The sequence below is a fragment of the Aquarana catesbeiana genome, linkage group LG02, assembly GCF_042186555.1.
Source record: "Aquarana catesbeiana isolate 2022-GZ linkage group LG02, ASM4218655v1, whole genome shotgun sequence".
Lineage (NCBI taxonomy): Eukaryota > Metazoa > Chordata > Amphibia > Anura > Ranidae > Aquarana > Aquarana catesbeiana.
The window spans coordinates 556,145,212-556,164,366 of NC_133325.1; the positions used below are offsets into that span (position 1 = coordinate 556,145,212).

At 45.1% G+C, this 19,155-nt stretch overlaps 1 protein-coding gene across 2 annotated transcripts in view; it reads left to right on the forward strand.

The window, feature by feature from the left end:
• Positions 1-19,155, forward strand: part of LOC141128607 (synaptotagmin-2-like) — a 160,457-nt gene that overhangs the window by 39,057 nt on the left and 102,245 nt on the right. For both annotated transcript variants that reach the window (XM_073615993.1, XM_073615995.1), the window contains exon 2: positions 2,586-2,774. In XM_073615993.1, the coding sequence (XP_073472094.1) occupies positions 2,591-2,774 (184 nt within the window). In that variant the 5' untranslated portion in view covers positions 2,586-2,590. The remainder of the gene's footprint in view (positions 1-2,585; positions 2,775-19,155) is intronic.

The window sequence follows — 19,155 nt, forward strand, 5'->3', positions numbered from 1 at the left end:
CTCTAAAAAAATCAATATGCTCTCATTAAAGAAGAGCATGACTCTGTATTATGAAATAGATGGAGACAGTGGGTTGTGCCTTTTCAAATGTTTTTGAACTTCCTTTTAAATCTCCCCTTGGGTTGATTTTATTGCAGAAGTTAAAGTGGAACTATAGTTTCACTGTCACAAAAGGTGAGCAGGCAGGCTCTTTATTGATGGAGACCTCCAGTAAGATGCACCTACTGCATGCGCAGTAGTGATGTCATTCCTTGCTGGCCAATGAACATGGCTAAAGACTGGCAACCAGCAGAAGATGCCTGTGAGGGTCGGGACCGCTGAAGGGAAGGTATGTTTCGTTCCACTTTTAACCATCCTTGTTTTAAAAAAGAAAAAAAGTCAGCAAAAGGTACGGTACTTGACATTCAATGCAAAGTGTCCTTCGTGCTGCTGGCTGGTCCTCTGCCCCCCCCCCCCCCCCAGACCCTTGCATCTGTTATTTTCCAGTGTTGAGGGGATTAATACAATCAGCATTCGCCAAGAGTGCCAACTATGTCTGTCCTTTTCCTCCTATTCCATTAATAGAAGCTGCAATAAAGTTCCCATCAATAAAAAGCGATATATGAATGTCAGACCTACGCAATTCACGCATCTCTTTTAACTGATGGATGCTATAGCACAGCTTCTGTGATTGGAGGAAGGGGCGGAAAGGGTGGTTATAGCGGGTACTCTTGACAAGTGCCTGTGACAGGTCCAGCAACTGTGTTTTTCCCCACAGCACCAGAAAATTACAGTGGGGGTGGGGGGGAGGAGATAGACTAGCCAACAGCACAATGGAGACTTTGTATTGACTGGAAGAACCTTCTCTTTTGCTGATGATTTTACTTTATTTAATTTTTTTAACTAAACTTAACCTTAGGCTTTAGGGCTTGATAATCTAAATAGTACCATTCTCCATTTTTATGAGAGTCCTGATAGTGATACACCACTGAACAGATGTAGGAACGAAATATGTCATCTTAATTTTCAGCTGACTATGGAGGGAACTGCACACAATGCAGTTCTGGGAAATAAAATGCATTTGATGTATTCAACTTGGCAGCATACCTAAGAAAAGATTAGAAGTAATTTTAGTTTGAAGCTGCCAGATATACAGTTTGTGTGTATTTTGCGCACGGCTCAAGTCCAGCTGCTACTGATGATTGCTATGGCCCTCCTGCAGCTTGTGCTTTGTGAATAGAAGTATTGGGTGCAGGAAAACTGGAAAGTCATTGCCTTTTCTGGTGATTTCTTATCCCTGCTGTTTCATTCTGATGAGAAGGCTGCATTATGAAGCCTATCTGTCAAGTCGTGTGGCATGTCTATTTCAGGGTTGACATCATTTTTACTTTTTAATCAAGGCTTATTCTGGGGGAAGCTATTTGATGAAAATCTTTAAGAAATCTGAAATATGTATGTAACAATTAATACTATCTGTTTTAGAAATGCTATATAAACTCTACAGCTGATTTTGTTATCTTGAAGTATTGAGAGAACATGAAATTTAATGAAAACATGGAAACCATTGCAGTGATGAGACAACCTCAACAAAAAAGCATGTACTTGCTCCCAGGATGTAACTTTAATAGGTGTACAATGGAGACTTTGCACTAATGATAGGAATCCTTAATAGGGTTGCATGGTGTATTATGATTGTATCTGTTTATATGAGAGAGATAAAGTGCTTATTATGATCCCAATTGTTGTGTTTATGCATTCAAAAAAGGCACAAGTATAGACGTAAATGTACATTGATAAATACTTTCAGCCGTCATCCACAATATTGAACTGATACTGAGGCTAGAAATAATTCTATATCTCCAGTGATTAAAAAATGTTTAGGATAAAGCCAAACATCTTGTCCATGCTTATCGGAAATGAAGATGGCACATTATTTTATTTTCTTTACTATCATTTTCCATTATGTCTATTCTGCCTTTTACAGTATTTTTTTCATTTAGGAAAGTCATTAATGCATTGCTTATTACACCCACAAATAATAGTGTGCGTGTGTTCGTAGTGTCCTTTTAAACACATAGACACTTTGTTCTGGTTGAGAGGATTTGTGTATTAGTGACCTAAAGGAATCCATGGTTTTGTTATCATCAAGCTTTAATTTCATTAGAGGGTAATCTCAGGGCTAAAACCTCTTATGGAAGCAGCAGGCAAGAAATCTAGTTTAGTATAGGTCAAGCTTATCAATTGTTTGTGTCACAGCAGCCTATGAAGAGGTGCTTGATATTTTTTTTCTATTAAGAGGTGCTTGATATCTTTTTCTATGAACATCTACAGTGTTCATTTCTTGTAATCCTGTTGGTAAAAAGGGGTTGCCATGTACCGTAAATATAATTTATTTACAATGTTTGACATTGCTAAAGCCTTTGTAGATGCAGTAAGAACATTTTGGGTAGATCTTCATTTTAATGTAGGAATGTTGTGTTCCACAGGAAAAAGACTTTGATGGCAAGTATGCTTTTTATAGATTCTTATGAACCAATTAAAGTTACCCTAAGGGAAAAGCTAAAATGTGTATTGGTAACATGTAGCATTTGCTTTCTTTCTTGCAGCCACCATGCATTTCAGTCTGTTTAAGAAGAAGACAGAGCCTCCTGAAACCCACACGATGCAGCCTAGCACAGAGCCACCGATGGTCTCTCAGGAGAACTCAACCGCTGTGGCTGGCTCTGGAGACAAGAGTGCAGATACTTTTAGGAAGATTGAACAGGAACTTATGAACCAGTTCAAAAAGATTCCATGTGAGTACATACGATGTAAAAGCTGTTATGGATTGTTATAAAAAAATGATCCCTTATCCAGGGCCTAAGAAGGACACTGAACATCAATATCCAGTATTAAAAAAAATATTAAAATAAGACTGGCTTTTGGTTACATCTCAGTACACTAAATAATCCAATAGGCCTTATAAGAAGCATTGCTGTAGATATAGTGCCTACTATGGTGGTAGTTTACAAAGCAGACAATGACTGGCAAACACCGCAGCCACATCCAAAGGCACTGCAAACATTTGCAATTCTATTAATAATAGTTATAACGGAAGGTAAACACTAAACTAGGTGGACTTAAGGCCCATCTCCAGGTTCTTTGAGTTTGTATCTCTAAGTTACCTTTTCTAGATGTAGTCAGACCAGTAACTTGATGCGCAGGGTCCTCACTCTGTTTGAATCTTTTGCAGGTGTTGGGCTGCCCTTGATGAGAGAGAATGATAATATAGCTACTGTACAGGAGCAGACTGACCATTCGGCCACTCTGACACTGCCCTAGGGCCCAGGGCCAGTAGGAGGCCCGTGAGCTGGTACAGTCACACTTTCTAGGAAGGTGTCCCACTACAGCTCAATCCCAGGGTTTGTCAACAGCCGTGTCACTGTTTCTAAATATATACACCGCCCAGCGGTTTATTTCACCTTACACCCTTCACGGAATTCATCTCAATACACACCCAGAAAACCAAAAACTTTCTGGTACTTGGGGACTTCAAACTTTGGGCAAATTCAACCCTAGACCCTATCGCCACCACCTGCATTAGCCAACTGGAAGAACTAGGTCTCCAGCAACTGATAAATGCTCCTACACTTGGTTCAGGACATATTTTGGACCTCATCTTCAAACAAAATATGGACATCAACATATTCAACAACGTACCGCTACCCTGGACGGACCACCACACTATCAAATTTAAAATCGCCACCAACACCACCCTCCAAAAACGGAATCACGCAATAACAACACACTGGTCTAGACCTCAGAAGAAACTACACTCCGAACTCTTCAAAACCACATTATCATACAAAATAGCAACGCTAAATTTAAACCACTCAACTGAATAAACACTCAACTCCTTAAACAAGGGATTACTACAAACAGCAGACTCAGTGGCTCCAAAACATAGAACACTCATCCGCAAAAAAAACTCGGGATGGTTTACTGGCATCCTTACTCTACTGAAGCGTGAACGCAGAAGAGCTGAAAGAGCCTGGAGAAGAAATTCTACTAAGGAAAACTACAAAGTACTCACAGAGAAATATCACAAAGCAATCTTCAAAGCAAAAAAAGAACATTTCTCGAACACCATCTCAACAGCCTTAAACCGCCCTAGGGAACTTTTCAAAATAGTCGCCCAGACTATGAACCCAACCTGCCTAGAGCACCCAGCAAATGAAACTCAAAATTCTGCAATGAGTTATTGGACTTTTTCATCGACAAAATCGGCAACATCCGGAAAACAATTCAACAGAAAAAACAACCAACCTCATTCAACCAAAGCAAAAAGAGGAAATCGATACGAAAATCACACAAGCACCGAATTTTTCGCTAATCCCAATCACCACTGACATCACCAAAAACATCAGAAGCCTCAGAGACAGCACTTCACCAAACGACATCATTCCCACAAAACTCCTGAAAGAATGTTCTGACATCCTGGCTCCTACTATAACACATCTCATAAATCAGTCATTCAAAGAAGGGACTGTCCCAATCGCCCTCAAACAAGGCATCGTCAAACCCCTTCTAAAGAAACCCAACCTCGACCCTAAAGACCCCAACTACCGCAGACCGATAACAAGTCTTAACACCATCTCCAAGGTCATGGAGAAAGCAGTCGTACAACAGCTACAACTCCACCTGGACACACACAAACTCTTGGACCCTCTGCAATCAGGCTTCCGCCCAGGCCACAGCACAGAAACGGCACTTCTCAAAGTATGGGACGATGCCCTCGAAGCAGCAGATGATGGAGAATCAAGTCTCCTGGTACTGTTGGACCTCAGTGCAGCGTTCGATACAGTGGACCACAACACCCTACTCATCTGCTTCACAGAAGTAGCAGGAGTCACAGATTCGGAGCTACAATGGTTCGCATCCTTCTTAGAAAATCGCTCTCAGACATTGAAACTAGTAGCCTTCACCTCTGAAACCCACGCAATCTTGTATGGAGTCCCTCAAGGTTCACCTTTATCACCAGTGCTCTTCAACATTTACATCCTTCCTCTCCTCAAATTCATCAGAAAATCAGACTTCTGCTACCACTCGTACGCTGACGACACTCAACTCTACTTTTGCATCACCAGACAAAAAGACCATTATTAGCAACTGGAAAAATGCCTCACATTGATAGACGACTGGATGACCACTAGCTACCTCAAACTCAACGGATCCAAAACAGAGCTTCTTCTACTACACGCAAACCAAAATACAAAAAACAAGAACCCTTGGACACCGCCCGCTGTCTTTGGACAGACCATTGCCCCAAGCACCAGAGCCAAAAGTCTTGGAGTCATTTTTGACTCAGAAATGTATGAATCAGTAGTCAGCGGATCTCACCATGTTCTTTGCCTGCTACGCAGACTCATCCCCTTCATTCCAAAAGAGGACAAAGCAGCAGTAGTTGGAACTATCGTAAACTCCCGACTCGACTACGCAAACTCCCTCTACACCGGACTACCTAAATACCAGATTGCACGCCTACAACTCGTCCAAAACACCGCAGCAAGACTGATAACAGGAAAAAAACCCTGGGAATCCATTTCCCCATCCCTGAGGAGCCTACATTGGCTAACCGTAAAGGATCAGATCAAAATCAAACCCTCTGCCTCACCCACAAATGCCTACAAGGAAACGCTCCTCAATACCTATGCAAGAAAATAAAACGCTACATACCTAATCGCAGTCTTCGATCAACCGACCAAAACCTCCCCCACGTTCCCAAATCCCGCTACAAATCAAAGGGAGAGCGAAGATTTGCAGTCCAAGGACCACGGTTATGGAACACTCTACTGACCAACATCCGTATGGAAGAAAACCATCAGGCCTTCAGGAAAAAAATCAAGACCTACCTCTTCTAACAAGCTGGACCACACAGGACGGACCAAGCGCTTAGAAGCGATTCAGTTCGCATTTGCATCATTCATTCATTCATTCATGTCAAGAGGGAAGTGTTTATGGTATTATGTGAAGAGTTAAGGTGACTAGAAGTCAGCAGAGTTTACAGTCCCCCCCCCCCCCCCCCCCCAGCTGACAGAACTCTCCTAAGCAGGCATACATTGCATCACCATATACATAAACAATCCCCAGGCACTATGTATGTCCAGATAATCTGCAGTTAATTTATGACCTTTAAATTTAACCCTGTGTTATCCACATTCTGTACAATAAAAAGTGTAAACCCACCACATAAACTATGCACACTATATATAAAATAATAATCCCCAGTAAACATATCAGCACGATGTTCAAGGCTATATGCATGGTAGCCCAATTGTATGAACACTGATCATTTAGAGAATTATTTATGTTTATTGAGGATTGTTTTTTTGTAACTATGTACTCATAGTTAGGCTTGGTTCACACCTACAGGTGCGACCCCAAGCATGGGCATGTTTTTCACACACACACGCAACATGGAAAAGTCATGAAAAAGTTCAGTTTGGTGCACACATTTGCAGATGCATGGTGGTGCCCTTAACAATTAATAGAACTGCTATGCATCTGCTAAAGGACAGCACGTTTTTGTGCGTGTTGGGAAAGCATACAGTTATGCCTTCATTCCCCACATGCATACAGTGCATCTGGAAAATATTCAGAGATTCATTTCTTCCACATTTTGTTATGTTACAGCTTTATTCTAAAATGGATTAAATTCATTATTTTCCCTAATATTCTACAATATATATATATATATATATATATATATATATATATATATATATAATTCTACAATACAAAACAATACCCCATAATGACAATGTGAAAGAAGTTTGTTTGAAATCTTTGCAAATTTAATAAAAATGAAAAATGTGCATAAGTATTTACACTTAGGTGCATCCCTTTTCCACTGATCATCCTTGAGATGTTTCTACAACTTGATTGGCGTCCACCTGTGGTAAATTCAGTTGATTGAACATGATTTGGAAAGGCACACACCTGTCTATATAAGGTCCCACAGTTAACAGTGCATGTCAGAACATAACCCAAGCCATGAAGTCCAAGGAATTGTCTGTAGACCTCCGAGACAGGATTGTGTCCAGGTACAGATCTGTTGAAGGTGTCAGGGCTGGGCTTAGCCCTTCCTTCTCTGAGCTGGCCACTCAACTGTCAGCTAATTGGCAGCTCCTATCTCTCCACAGTTACTCAGCTGTTGATAATATCCTGCTCGTCAGTCCTGCCTACTTAAGCCGTCCAGTCCAGAGGATCTCTGCCTTCACCTTGGTCAACATCACAGAAACTATCTCCTGCGATCCTGGCAATTTTCCAGGAATTTAACGATGTCCTCCAAGATTTGTTGCAGTTATGTGTGGTGGTTTATCTCGATGACATCCTCTGTAGCGGTGTCCCTCTGGGTGGGACAGACTCCCAAGTCCGTGGACTGCAGTTTAATGTTTTCCTTACAGGTCTTGATTAGGACAGCTGGTCCTAGCTCTTGGAGTGTGTCTCCATGTGAGGAGGCAACTAGGAGCATGGCTGCTTGTTTTCCCTAAATTTGGATACAAAGTGTTTGCATTTGGAAGGACATTTACTACATAACCAAGGACTGGTCTGACTACGGACACGGTAAGGCTCGGTAGAGCAGAAATTTATTTTTGTTTGACGGCAAGATGCCTTTTTTCTTCTGTTTGGAAATCTCCTGTGCATTAAACATGGTGTTTTCCTAAAGGGACTGTGAGTTTGTCCCTGCCTTGAGTCTGATCCCCTACACCTCATATTTTCCAAGTCCCTGGAGAACCACCACACAGATGTCTGTCGTGTGCTTCAGAAACTAAGAGAGAACAATCTCTATCGTAAACTGGAGAAGTGCGAGTTCCATCGTGAACAGGTTAAATTCCTGGGCTATGTCATTTCCACTGCTGGTTTTTGGATGGACCCAGAGAAACTTTCGGTAGTCCTACAGTGGCCCCGACCCGTGAGTTTACATCCTCTGCAGCATTTCCTGGGCTTTGCCAACTATAATCGGAAGTGTATTCGTAACTTCTCATCTCTGGTCAAGCCCCTGACTGATATGACCAGAAAGGACGGTAACCCACAGAGTTGGTCTCCGGAGTCCATTAAGGCCTTCGAGAGTCTCAAGTCTGCCTTTTGTTTCTGCTCCTGTGCTGGCACATTCTGCTCCTACGTTGCCTTTTATCCTAGAAGTTGATGCTTCTGAGACTGGCGTTGACACCCTTCTGTCTCAACGTCCTAACTCTGAGAGCGCTATGCATCCGTGAGGCTACTTTTCCAAGAAATTGTCACCTGCAGATTGCAATTACGAGTTTGGTGACAGAGAACTGTTGGCGATCATTTTAGCCCTGAAAGAATGGAGAAATCTCCTTGAAGGTACCACTGTACTGACCATAAGAATCTCACATTCTTGTCTGAGGCTTAGCGCCTCTCTCCCAGAAGGGCACGATGGGCCCTTTTCTTGTCGAGTTTTAATTACATTGTCTCATTCTTACCCGGTACTAAGAATGTAAGGGCTGACACCTTGTCACGACAATTTTCCTCCACTTCCAAGTTGGAGTGGGTTCCGGTTCCTGTGATTCCTCCTGATTGTATTCTGGCTACGGTTCGCACCAATCTTACTTCTCCTTTTGGGTGACAAAATTCTTGCTGCTCATGTCCATGCTCCTCCTGAGAACCCTTGTGACCGTTGCTTTGTCCCAGAGAGTCTCCGTACTTCCATGCTCCAGACTTACCATTCTCCCAAGGCAGCTGGCCACCCTGGGAATAATCAACTCGTTTGGGCCATTTCCCAACAATTCTGGTGGCCTAGTCTACGGGCTGATGTAACTGCCTTCGTAGCTGCCTGTTCCGTGTGTGCCCAGAGTAAGACTCCACGACACCTTCCAGTGGGCCTAATACAACCCATACCCAATGGAGAGAGGCCCTGGACCCACCTGTCTATGGATTTCATTGTGGAGTTGCCCAACTCCCAAGTTGCCCACTTCTAAGGAACTGGCTTCCATTTTTGCTCGGGAGATCTTTCGCTTACATGGGCTACCCAAGGTGATTGTCTCGGACAGGGGTAGTCAGTTTGTGTCCCGGTTCTGGTGAGCCTTTTGTGCACAGTTGGGAATTCACCTTGCTTTCTCCTCTGGGTATCACCCACAGTCTAATGGGGCCGCAGAATGAGCCAATCAGTCCTTGGAGCAATTCCTACATTGCTATATTTCTGACCATCATAACAACTGGTCAGGCCTATCGCAGTGGGCAGAGTTTGCTCACAACAGTGCCTTGAATTTTGCTTTTCGATTGTCCCCGTTTATCGCGAATTATGGTTTCCAACCTTCCATGTTGCCTGACTCGTTTGTTCCACAGAGTATTCCTGCATTAGAGGAGCATCTCCCTGGTCTTCGTTCCACTTGGGCACAAGTCCAGGAGGCTTTGCGACATGCTAATGATGGGTACAGACTCCATGCTGACCGCAGACGCCTGCCTGCGCCTTCCTACCAGGTTGGGGACCGGGTCTGGCTGTCATCTTGCAACCTCTGACTTCGTGTTCCCTCACTGAAGTTTGCACCTCTTTCCGTATTCTTTGCAGGATTAACCCAGTTGCTTATGCATTAGACCTTCCTTCTGATATGCGTATTTTGAATGTATTTAATGTCTCCTTATTAAAACCTTTTGGTTTGCAACCGCTTTACCATCTCGGTGCCACGTCCTCACCCTGTACAGGTTGAGAACCATGAGGAGTATGAAGTACAGTCCATTGTTGGCTCCCATAGGTTCCATGGGCGCATACAGTACCTGGTGCATCGGAAAGGGTACGGTCCAGAGGAACACTCTTGGGTCTCGTCCTCGGATGTACATGCCCCTGTCGTCATCCTCCGTGATTTCCATAAACGTTTTCCCCTCAAGCCTGGTGGTCCTCCGAGGGGGAGGGGTCGTTGAGGAGGGGGTACTGTCAGGGCTGGGCTCAGCCCTTCCTTCTCTGAGCTGGTCGCTCAGCTGTCAGCTAATTGCCAGCTCCTATCTCTCCACAGTTACTCAGCTGTGGATGATATTCTGCTCGTCAGTCCTGCCTACTTAAAGTGGTGTTCCAGCAGTAATTTTATTTTTTTTTTTTTAAAGTCAATAGCTGCAAACACTGTAGCTGCTGACTTTTAATAAGGACACTTACCTGTCCAGGGAGCCCGCAATGTGGCCCCCCCCCCCAGGTCCATCCGTCCATTGGATCGGGTGCAGGCGCCGCTATTCCAACTAAGGGAAACTGGCAGTGGAGCCTTGCGGCTTCACTGCCGGTTTCCGACTGCGCATGCTTTGTGAATGGCCGGCTTGTCTTCTGGAACACACACATGTCCCATAAGACAATGGTGGCTCGCCGCAGAAGAGGATGTGACTTCCTCCCCACAGACCGGCTGGATCGGAAGTGATCTTAGTACTTCCAAAGTAAGTTAGAAAGTAAAAAATTCTTTTTTGAAATATCCAAAAATGAGGGATGGAGAGGTGGTCTTTCATTTTAAGACCACCTCTCAAAATTGGGTGGAACGCCGCTTTAAGCTGTCCTGTCCAGTGGATCTCTGCCTTTGCCTTGGCCAACATCACAGAAATTATCTCCTGCGATCCTGTTCAAGACTTGCTTTGCTGACATCCCTTCGGGCTCCAGATCCTGCTTGCTGTTCCACTACATTGATCCCTGACTTCTGGCTTGGCTGACTATCCTTTCCGGTTACTGAACTTTGGCTATGTTTTGACTACGTTTGTTCTTTTTACTTTTATTATTAAACAAGTGTGATTTAACTGTACTTCTGTCTCGGGCTGATTTCATAGTTTCTTACAGAAGGGTACAGAAAAATTTCTGCAGGATTGAAGGTCCCAGTGAGCACAGTGGCCAAACAGAGATCAGGGGAGAAGGGCCTTAGTCAGTGAGGTGACCAAAAACCCCATTGTCACTGTGACAGAGCTCCAGTGTTTCTCTGTGAAGAGAGCATAACCTTCCAGAAGAATAACCATCTCTGCAGCACTCCACAATCAGGCCTGTATGGTAGAGTGGCCAGATAGAAGCCACTCCTCCAGTAAAAGGCGCATGGCAGCCCGCCTGGTGTTTGCCAAAAGGCACCTGAAGAACTCTCATACCACGAGAAACAAAATTCTTTGGTCTGATGAAACAAAGATTGAACTTGGGTCTGAATGGCAAAAGCGTCATGTCTGGAGGAAACAGGCACCGCTCATCACCTGGCTAATACCATCCCTACAGTGATGCATGGTGGTGGCAGCATGCAGTGGGGTTGTTTTTCAGCAGCAGGAGCTGGGAGACTAGTCAGGATCGAAGGAAAAGATGAATGCAGCAATGTACAGAGACATCCCTGATGAAAGCCTGCTCCAGAGCTCTCTGGACCTCAGACTGGGTCAAAGGTTCATCTTCAAACAGGACAACAACCCTAAGCACACAGCCAAGATAACAAAGGAATGGCTATGGGACAACTCTGTGAAAGTCCTTGAGTGGCCCGACCAGAGCCCAGACTTGAACCCGATTTGAACACCTCTGTCGAGATCTGAAAATGGCTGTGCACCCACGCTCCCCATCCAACCTGATGGAGCTTGAGAGGTCCTGCAAAGAATGAGAGAACCTGCCCAAAAATAGGTGTGCCAAGCTTGTAGCATCATACTCCAAAAAGACTTGAGGCTGTAATAGGTGCTTCAACAAAGTATTGCGCATAGGTTGTGGATACTTATATATATTTTGTTTTTTATTTTAAAGGAGAAGTATGGGAATGCAAAAATAGGTAGTACATGCTAGCCTCATTCCTACATTGCATTTCTTTCTTTTCCCAGTCCCACAGTTTTTGCAGAATAGTCTTTTGAAGATCCCAGAATCGGCCTCTAACAGTTCATTCTCAGTTCAAAAGTTTCCAGGGGTGGAAACATCTCCACAATCCAGCCACGCCTTCTTTCCCTCCCTCTGGAGGACATGTGGGTGTGTTTGGTGAAGAGATGCACACCCAGGCTGCTATCTATAACGAGCACGTTCCTCACATGCCTCTGTTTCCATGGCAGCATGTCCCCAGCTAAAACCCAGAAATAGAGACAGTGTGATACAAACAGTGAAGTCCTCACCTTTCTCTGGCTGTTGTCTGCAAGCTCTCCTCTGAAAGACTCCAACACCTCTCCCCTGGGCTTTGATGTTCCTTCCTGTGTCCTCCGAATTCCCTCCCCTCACTCATTCAAAGTCTGTATCAGCGTCTCCTCCAGCCAATGGGGAGAGGAGATAGTCACTTCTCATGTCCAGAAATGAACACAGGTAATCTCCCTACACACAACATTGTGTTATATCAGAAGAGGACACCTGGTGAGGAGCATAGTGACCTGTGTCTGTTCTCTGAAATGTACACAGTGCTATGTGTAGAGAGAATACCTGTGTACAGTACATAGGAGAGGAGACTGACAACTCCGCCCACATCTAAAGTGATCACAGATTATGTCCACAGAGTCTCCTTTATTGTACATACAAATCATCCCTCTGTCACTGTACTCCTATACAATATGTAATGACACTGTATGGCATGCAATGACTGTAAGGCATGTGATGGCTCTGTACGGCATGTGATGGCTCTGTACAACATGTAATGATTCTGTACGTCATTTGATGGCACTGTACAACATGTGATGACACTGTACGGCATGTGTGGGTCTGTATGGCATGTGATCCTGTAATACTCCATTTACAATGAAGGGAACATTATTGCTATAGGGGTACTAGGTAATACACCAATTATGGGGGAGCAAAGCTCTATCCATGTCTGGGGAGCTCTGGGCTTCAGTATGAAAATGCAAGTAGATGTGAATGGAAAGTTTCATTGTCTCATATAAAAATCCAGATAGTCCATAAGAGGATTCATTCACAATGTTAGCTCTGATTTTATTTCATTTTACTATACCAGTAATGCATGGAATGTCTTTGTGCTGTCACATCCATATTTGTATTCTGCTTTACAAGTATATTGTTTTCACTCTGGTAGATAATGCTGTGTATGTAAATCTCCTCTACATATTACTATCAGTCAGTGGCGGCTGGTGCTCAAAATTTTTTTTGGGGGTGCAAACTGAAAAAAAAAAAAAACCCATCAATTGCAGACTCACTGTACCATCAAACTCAGCCACTGTGCCCATCAATTGCCGCCACTGTGCCCATAAAACGCAGCCATTGTGCTCATCGATTGCTCCCACTGTGCCCATCGAATGTTCCCACTGTGCCCATCGAATGCTCCCACTGTGCCCATGGAATGCTCCCACTATGCCCATCGAATGCTGCCCCCCCCCGCGTTCGCCCTCTGCCTGGCTCTTACCCAGTCTCGGTGGGGTAGCGGGTGACGGCAGTAAGCGGTTTCCTCCGTGTCCTTCTCCCGTCCACTCCTATGATTGGACGCCTGATAGGCATCCAATCACAGCGCCTGTAGTTTCAACCAATCAGGTGACAGGTAACAGACCCGAGCACCTGATTGGCGGAGAGGCGGTTCAGTGTTAGGAAAGCAAATGTTCATTCGCTTTTCTAACACAGCTATGTAAATCTCCTCTACATATTACTATCAGTCAGTGGCGGCTGGTGCTTAAAATTTTTTTTGGGGTGCAAACAAACTGAAAAAAAAAACCCATCAATTGCAGCCTCACTGTACCATCAAACTCAGCCACTGTGCCCATCAATTGCCGCCACTGTGCCCATCAAACGCAGCCATTGTGCTCATCAATTGCTCCCACTGTGCCCATCGAATGTTCCCACTGTGCCCATCGAATGCTCCCATTGTGCCCATGGAATGCTGCCCCCCGCGCCCGCCGTCTGCCTGGCTCTTACCCTGTCTCGGTGGAGTAGCGGGTGACGGCAGCAAGCGGTTTCCTCCATGTCCTTGATGTCTTCTCCCGTCCACTCCTATGATTGGACGCCTGATAGGCATCCAATCACAGCGCCTGTCGTTTCAGCCAATCAGGTGACAGGTAACAGACCTGAGCACCTGATTGGCAGAGAGGCGGTTCCGTGTTAGGAAAGCAAATGTTCATTCGCTTTTCTAACACAGCTGAGTGAATTGCGAGCGCCAAGTATGGCGCTCGCTGTTTACCTTTTTTGACACCTATTATATATAGCCTATGGCTCTAATCAGGTGCTTCAAAAAAATACCCCACTGCTGTAATTCAGGTGCCCGAAGAGGGGCCGGGTGCCTGAATAGGGGGTGGCAGCGGCGGCCATAGATCTATTGGTGATAGAGGGGTGGCTGGAGAGAGGGGGTTGCGCCCTTATGGACGCACCGCCACTGCTATCAGTGACTTATCTTACCTTAGTCACTGAATGAAGTGCTCTTATCTCTGCCGACTCTTCTGACCATTGAAAAATGCTGCGGGGGAGAAGGGAGAAGGGGGGGAGAGAGGGAGGAGAGAGAGAAGGGAGGGGGGGCAGACCATTGTCGGTATTACACTGTACGAAAGTCTGTAGCCCCTCCCACGGGTATTTATTTTTAACAGAATGGGGGCACTTCTGAGAGGGCTGGAAAGATTTTTAGATATCGGCAGCTCAAATAGAATAGATGTAAGAAAAAAAAGAAAAAAATAAGAAGACTTCTCTTTTAACTAAATTTGCAAAGATTTCAAACCAACTTCTTTCATGTTGTCATTATGGGGTATTGTTTGTAGAATTTTGAGGAAAATAATGAATTAAATCCATTTTGCCATAAGGCTGTAACATGAGAAAATGTGGAAAAAGTGATGTGTTGTGAATTCTTTTCGGTTGCACTGTAGATGTAAACTTAGCCATAGAGTGTTTTGGTTTATGTGCTGAGTTTACACTTTTGATTGTACAGAATATGGATAACACAGGGTTGTATTTATTGTTTCATCTATTAGTAGATGAGCCAGTAGTTTTTTTGATAATTTTGTAGACTTTGCTATCTGAGTACTTCTCAGCCCTTGACTCCCCCCAGCTGGCATCACCCCCAAGCCCCTTCATATGTACAATTGACAAATATCACTTTGAGCTACTTCCTACCCCCCAGCTGAGAGATCGAATTCAATGGTCACTTTTGTCACTTTCCATTCTCTATTTTTCCCAACATCGCCACAGACACTGCCAATGAAAGAAATCTGTCCCTGACTCATCCCCACAAACTGCCATCCCCCCACAACTGCCTCACACCCCCATCCCACTGGTGTATGGGGGGGCCCCTGCAGTTATGGCCCCCCTTCAACAGGGGGATGATACGTGGATAGAGCAAGTGATCACTGCGGAAGGTGGGGTAAATAACTGGAAGCAATCTTTTGTGGCTCTCGCTGCAGCAACCGAAAGCCAACATCTCCTGCTCCAGCTGCTGCAGTGAGATTCACAAAAGATTGGTTCCAGTTTTTTCCCCCACCTGCTGCACTGATCTAGATTTCTCTCACTGCCTAGACCCCCACCCTCTGCAGCACTGCCTGCTTCCCTCCTTTCCTCTCCCACCGGCAGCAGTTGCAGGCACACAGGGGAATCCTCAGGATGGAGAGTGGGAAAGTAGCCGGTAAATATATCATTTACCAGCTTCTTCCTTTTCTAAGGGAGCACAGTGAGTTATCAATGCCAATCGCTCACTGGTATTAATTTGCAACTGCACATAGTTAACTGTGTTTACTATGCTTCAGTTTATGAATGGACAGGAGCCTCTGTCTCCTGTTCATTCATCTGCAGTGCAGCTGAGGGTACAGGGAAAGGGACTGGGGAATCTGGGGACTGTCCTCAGTCCCTTTTTCTGTGTTAAAAATGAGACTGATATCCCACCAAAGCCTGTCAACAGTGTTGTGAAAAAAATTTAAAAAATTAAAAAAAAAAAATCATTTGAATTTCTAATCAGACTAAGAAGCCACACCCAATATGGGGCATTTAGCCACACCTGTGTGCCGCAGTGCTATGCGCGCCATAGGTCACCTTCTTCCTGGTAGGGGCTCCCAGTGCATTACTATGCCCATGGCCCTATGATGCTGTAAGGGAGCACTGCCCATGAGAGGCTCCTGGTACCTTTACTGGATCACCAGGTTTGAGTCTCATGCCACTGTGCATGTCGCAGAGCTAGGTGCCCCTCCACGCAGGCCTGCTGCATTAATTTTGCATCAGAAAGATGTCTGCTGGCCCTTTTAAGGGGTTTATTATGCCGGGAGGTGGGGCTTACGTTCACATGACCAGAAAGCTCTCACTTGCAAGCCACGAACGGGAGGTTTCAGTTAGCCACCAGTAACCATGCCAGGAGCATGCAGGGGATGTGTCCTGGGCACAGCTCGGCAGACGCTTTTGCACACAAATATGCTGCCGCTCGTTGCCCAGGCCTGGCTGCCATGAGGCCGCATATTTGCGTGTGCTTGGCGTCAAGGAGTTAAACCTGGAGGCCCCATGAACCCCTAGTGCCCAGGGACCCCATGAGTTGTCAGTCCGCTCCCTGCTACTGTATCAACGCTATAATACTGAAACAGTCAGGCCCTAGCAACAATGGATTATTTAATCTTTTCTGGCTAATAAAGGAAATTGGAATGGAGTTGGAATCCCTCCTGCCGAGCCATTGTCTTCTCCCGGCGGGGGAAGCTGTGCCCGCTTGGAGAAGACAGTGATTATTGCTAGCAGCTGCTAGCGATAATTGCAGGTAAAACCCGGCCTGCTGGTTGTACTCAAGTTGATCGATCAGTCAACTTGGTACATTCAGCATGCCCATACTTTTTTTTTTTAATTCTTTTTTTATTAGGTTTTTGCACACAATACAAAACAAAACCTAAAACAATCACTAACCTGGCAGGTAAAGTGCCACCTGGGTTGGCCACACAGGGCCATCAACAAGGAACTAGCATAGTTCAATCTATTCCTTTCCCATTCCCCCACCACCCCCTCACCCAACCAACCAATGACCATATTAAATATACACACACACATATGTGCACCTTAACACTATTACATAATAATACCATGCCTCCTTTTGGATAGATAGCTACTCAATCATGTAAGTGAGTATTTTGTCTGTCTCATGAGGGGAATCCTACCAGTTAGGATTCGCCTATTTTATTCAGATATCATAAGTTTCTAATGCAAACAAAATTTCACATTAAGCCTACTGTATTTGAGGAGTCCAGCCAAGCCTGCCATGTTTTTTTTAATTTCTTTTCACAGCCTCTGGATCTGTACGTTGCTTTGTATAGTGGTATTACAGAGTTAATCAGACCCTTCCAATACAATATAGAAGGTGCAGCTGTTTTTTCCATTTTAATGGGATGGCCTTTCTACCATAAAACAACGCAATATTTAACAAAGTGCGGTGTGCTCTGGATGAAACCACCTCTTCCACCAACCCTATTAGACAGCAGCCTGCCCATTCTTGATTTGAACCCTGTATGGCCTGCCTAAGGCCTTGTTTTTACTTGCAGGCCCTGCCCTGCAACCTGTCCATTGTGACCATATCTGACAGACTTTAGCTGTCTGGTCCAAGGACGTGTCTTGGGGTCCTGATTCTGTCCTCCCAACAACTGGAGCTCTTGGATATGCCCCTGTTCTGTTGACAGGCTAGGGAATATAATTCTTCAAATGTCCAGAATGGGCCTACTTTGAGTAGTCCTACAGAGGACCCTCTGGCTTAAATATTGATCTGTGGCCATTCAGTGCAAGAAGTGCACTTTTTGATTGGGGAAGCGCCTTTTTAATGAATTCCTGGACAAGCTTATCAAGGTTGCCATCGGGGGAGTACCTTTTTGCTCCAGAACAGAAAGGAAAACTTCCTTCTGGGAAACCCCTCTCCTTCCAAAAGAGCATTCCTTTTGTCTGTCCCAGGGCTCCAGGGCAAATCTTGGAACTCAGTTCTACTGTAAGGCCTGGACCCCCAAATCCTCCAGGTTTTTAAACAAGCACTCCTTTCAGTAAGATGACAATCCCGCTTTTCAAAGGGGGATGTCTGCTGGCTTTTAAAGCTGTCCGATCCCAGGGTCTTGGGGCCAGAGCATGGTATCCAGAAGCTACAAGCTTGAAATTCCATTATTTACCTCCACCCAATTTCATGTTGTTAAGCTTGCTAAAGTGGGGGTGTGTCCAAGATGGCGGAGTGACCGGACGTCTTTCCCAGAGCTCTGATGAAGTGATCCCCTGCATGTATCCTTCCCTGAGTTACTGCAGACTCCTATACTGGTGTACTGGCCGCGGGTGCCTTCTACATCCCCCAGCCGTGGGAAAGGGGGTAAGAAAATTTTGTTTTCCTCGGGACATAGTAGCTGCAGAAAGCCCAAAACGGCTGATACATGCCAATATGGCGCCTCAAACCGATTGCTCGGATGAGCCCCCCCAGGGATCCTGGTGGTCATGGCTGCAATAGCTTCATGTCAAGCTGCCCTTACCAGCAAAATTGAGGCAGTACAGATGGACATTGGCCTTATTTGTCAGGACATAGATAAGGTCCACTTCCGACTGTCTACTGCTGAGGTACGAGTGGGCTATGTGGAGGACACAGTTGCAGATCATGGTATGGTGCTCCACTCTCTGCAGTCTAAGGTGAAGGTGCTGGAATACCGAGCTGAAGACGCTGAAAACAGATGTAGAAGGAATAACATCTGTATCATCGGCTTAGCAGAGTGGACTGAAGGCAAATATCCCACTACTTTTGTTGAGGAGTTGCTTCGTTCCCTCTTGCCTGCTGCACAGCTATCTCCCTACTTCACTGTAGAGAGGGCCCATCGCATGCTGCCGCAACCCTGGCCACAAGGGACCCCCCCACTCACCTTTTGGCTCCTTAATTTAAGGGACCGAGATGAGATACCGAGGGCCGCTAGAGCTGCGGGTGAGCTTACATACCACAACAACAGTCTGATGATGTTCCCCAGATTATCCAGTGGAGACACAGAAACTTTGCCAGTCCTTTGATTCGGTCAAAGCTAGGGGGATAAATGACAGCATCCTTTTCCCAGCCAAGCTGCGGGTCGTGGATGAAGAAACAGTCCGTTTTTTTTTTTTACCTTTCCGAAGCATGTGGCAGACATGGTTGGAATCCTTACCTCCACAGGGTTGAAGAATTCGATGCATTGCATTTACCTAGCTGCTGCCTTAAGGATGTGACTCTCCCCTCATTACTGTAAATTCTCCCTGCTCTAATTTAGTCAGAAGATGGAACACCATCGGGCCTGTGACATGTGAGAGGGATTAGATCTCACCAGATTTTGTTTTGTTCCTTG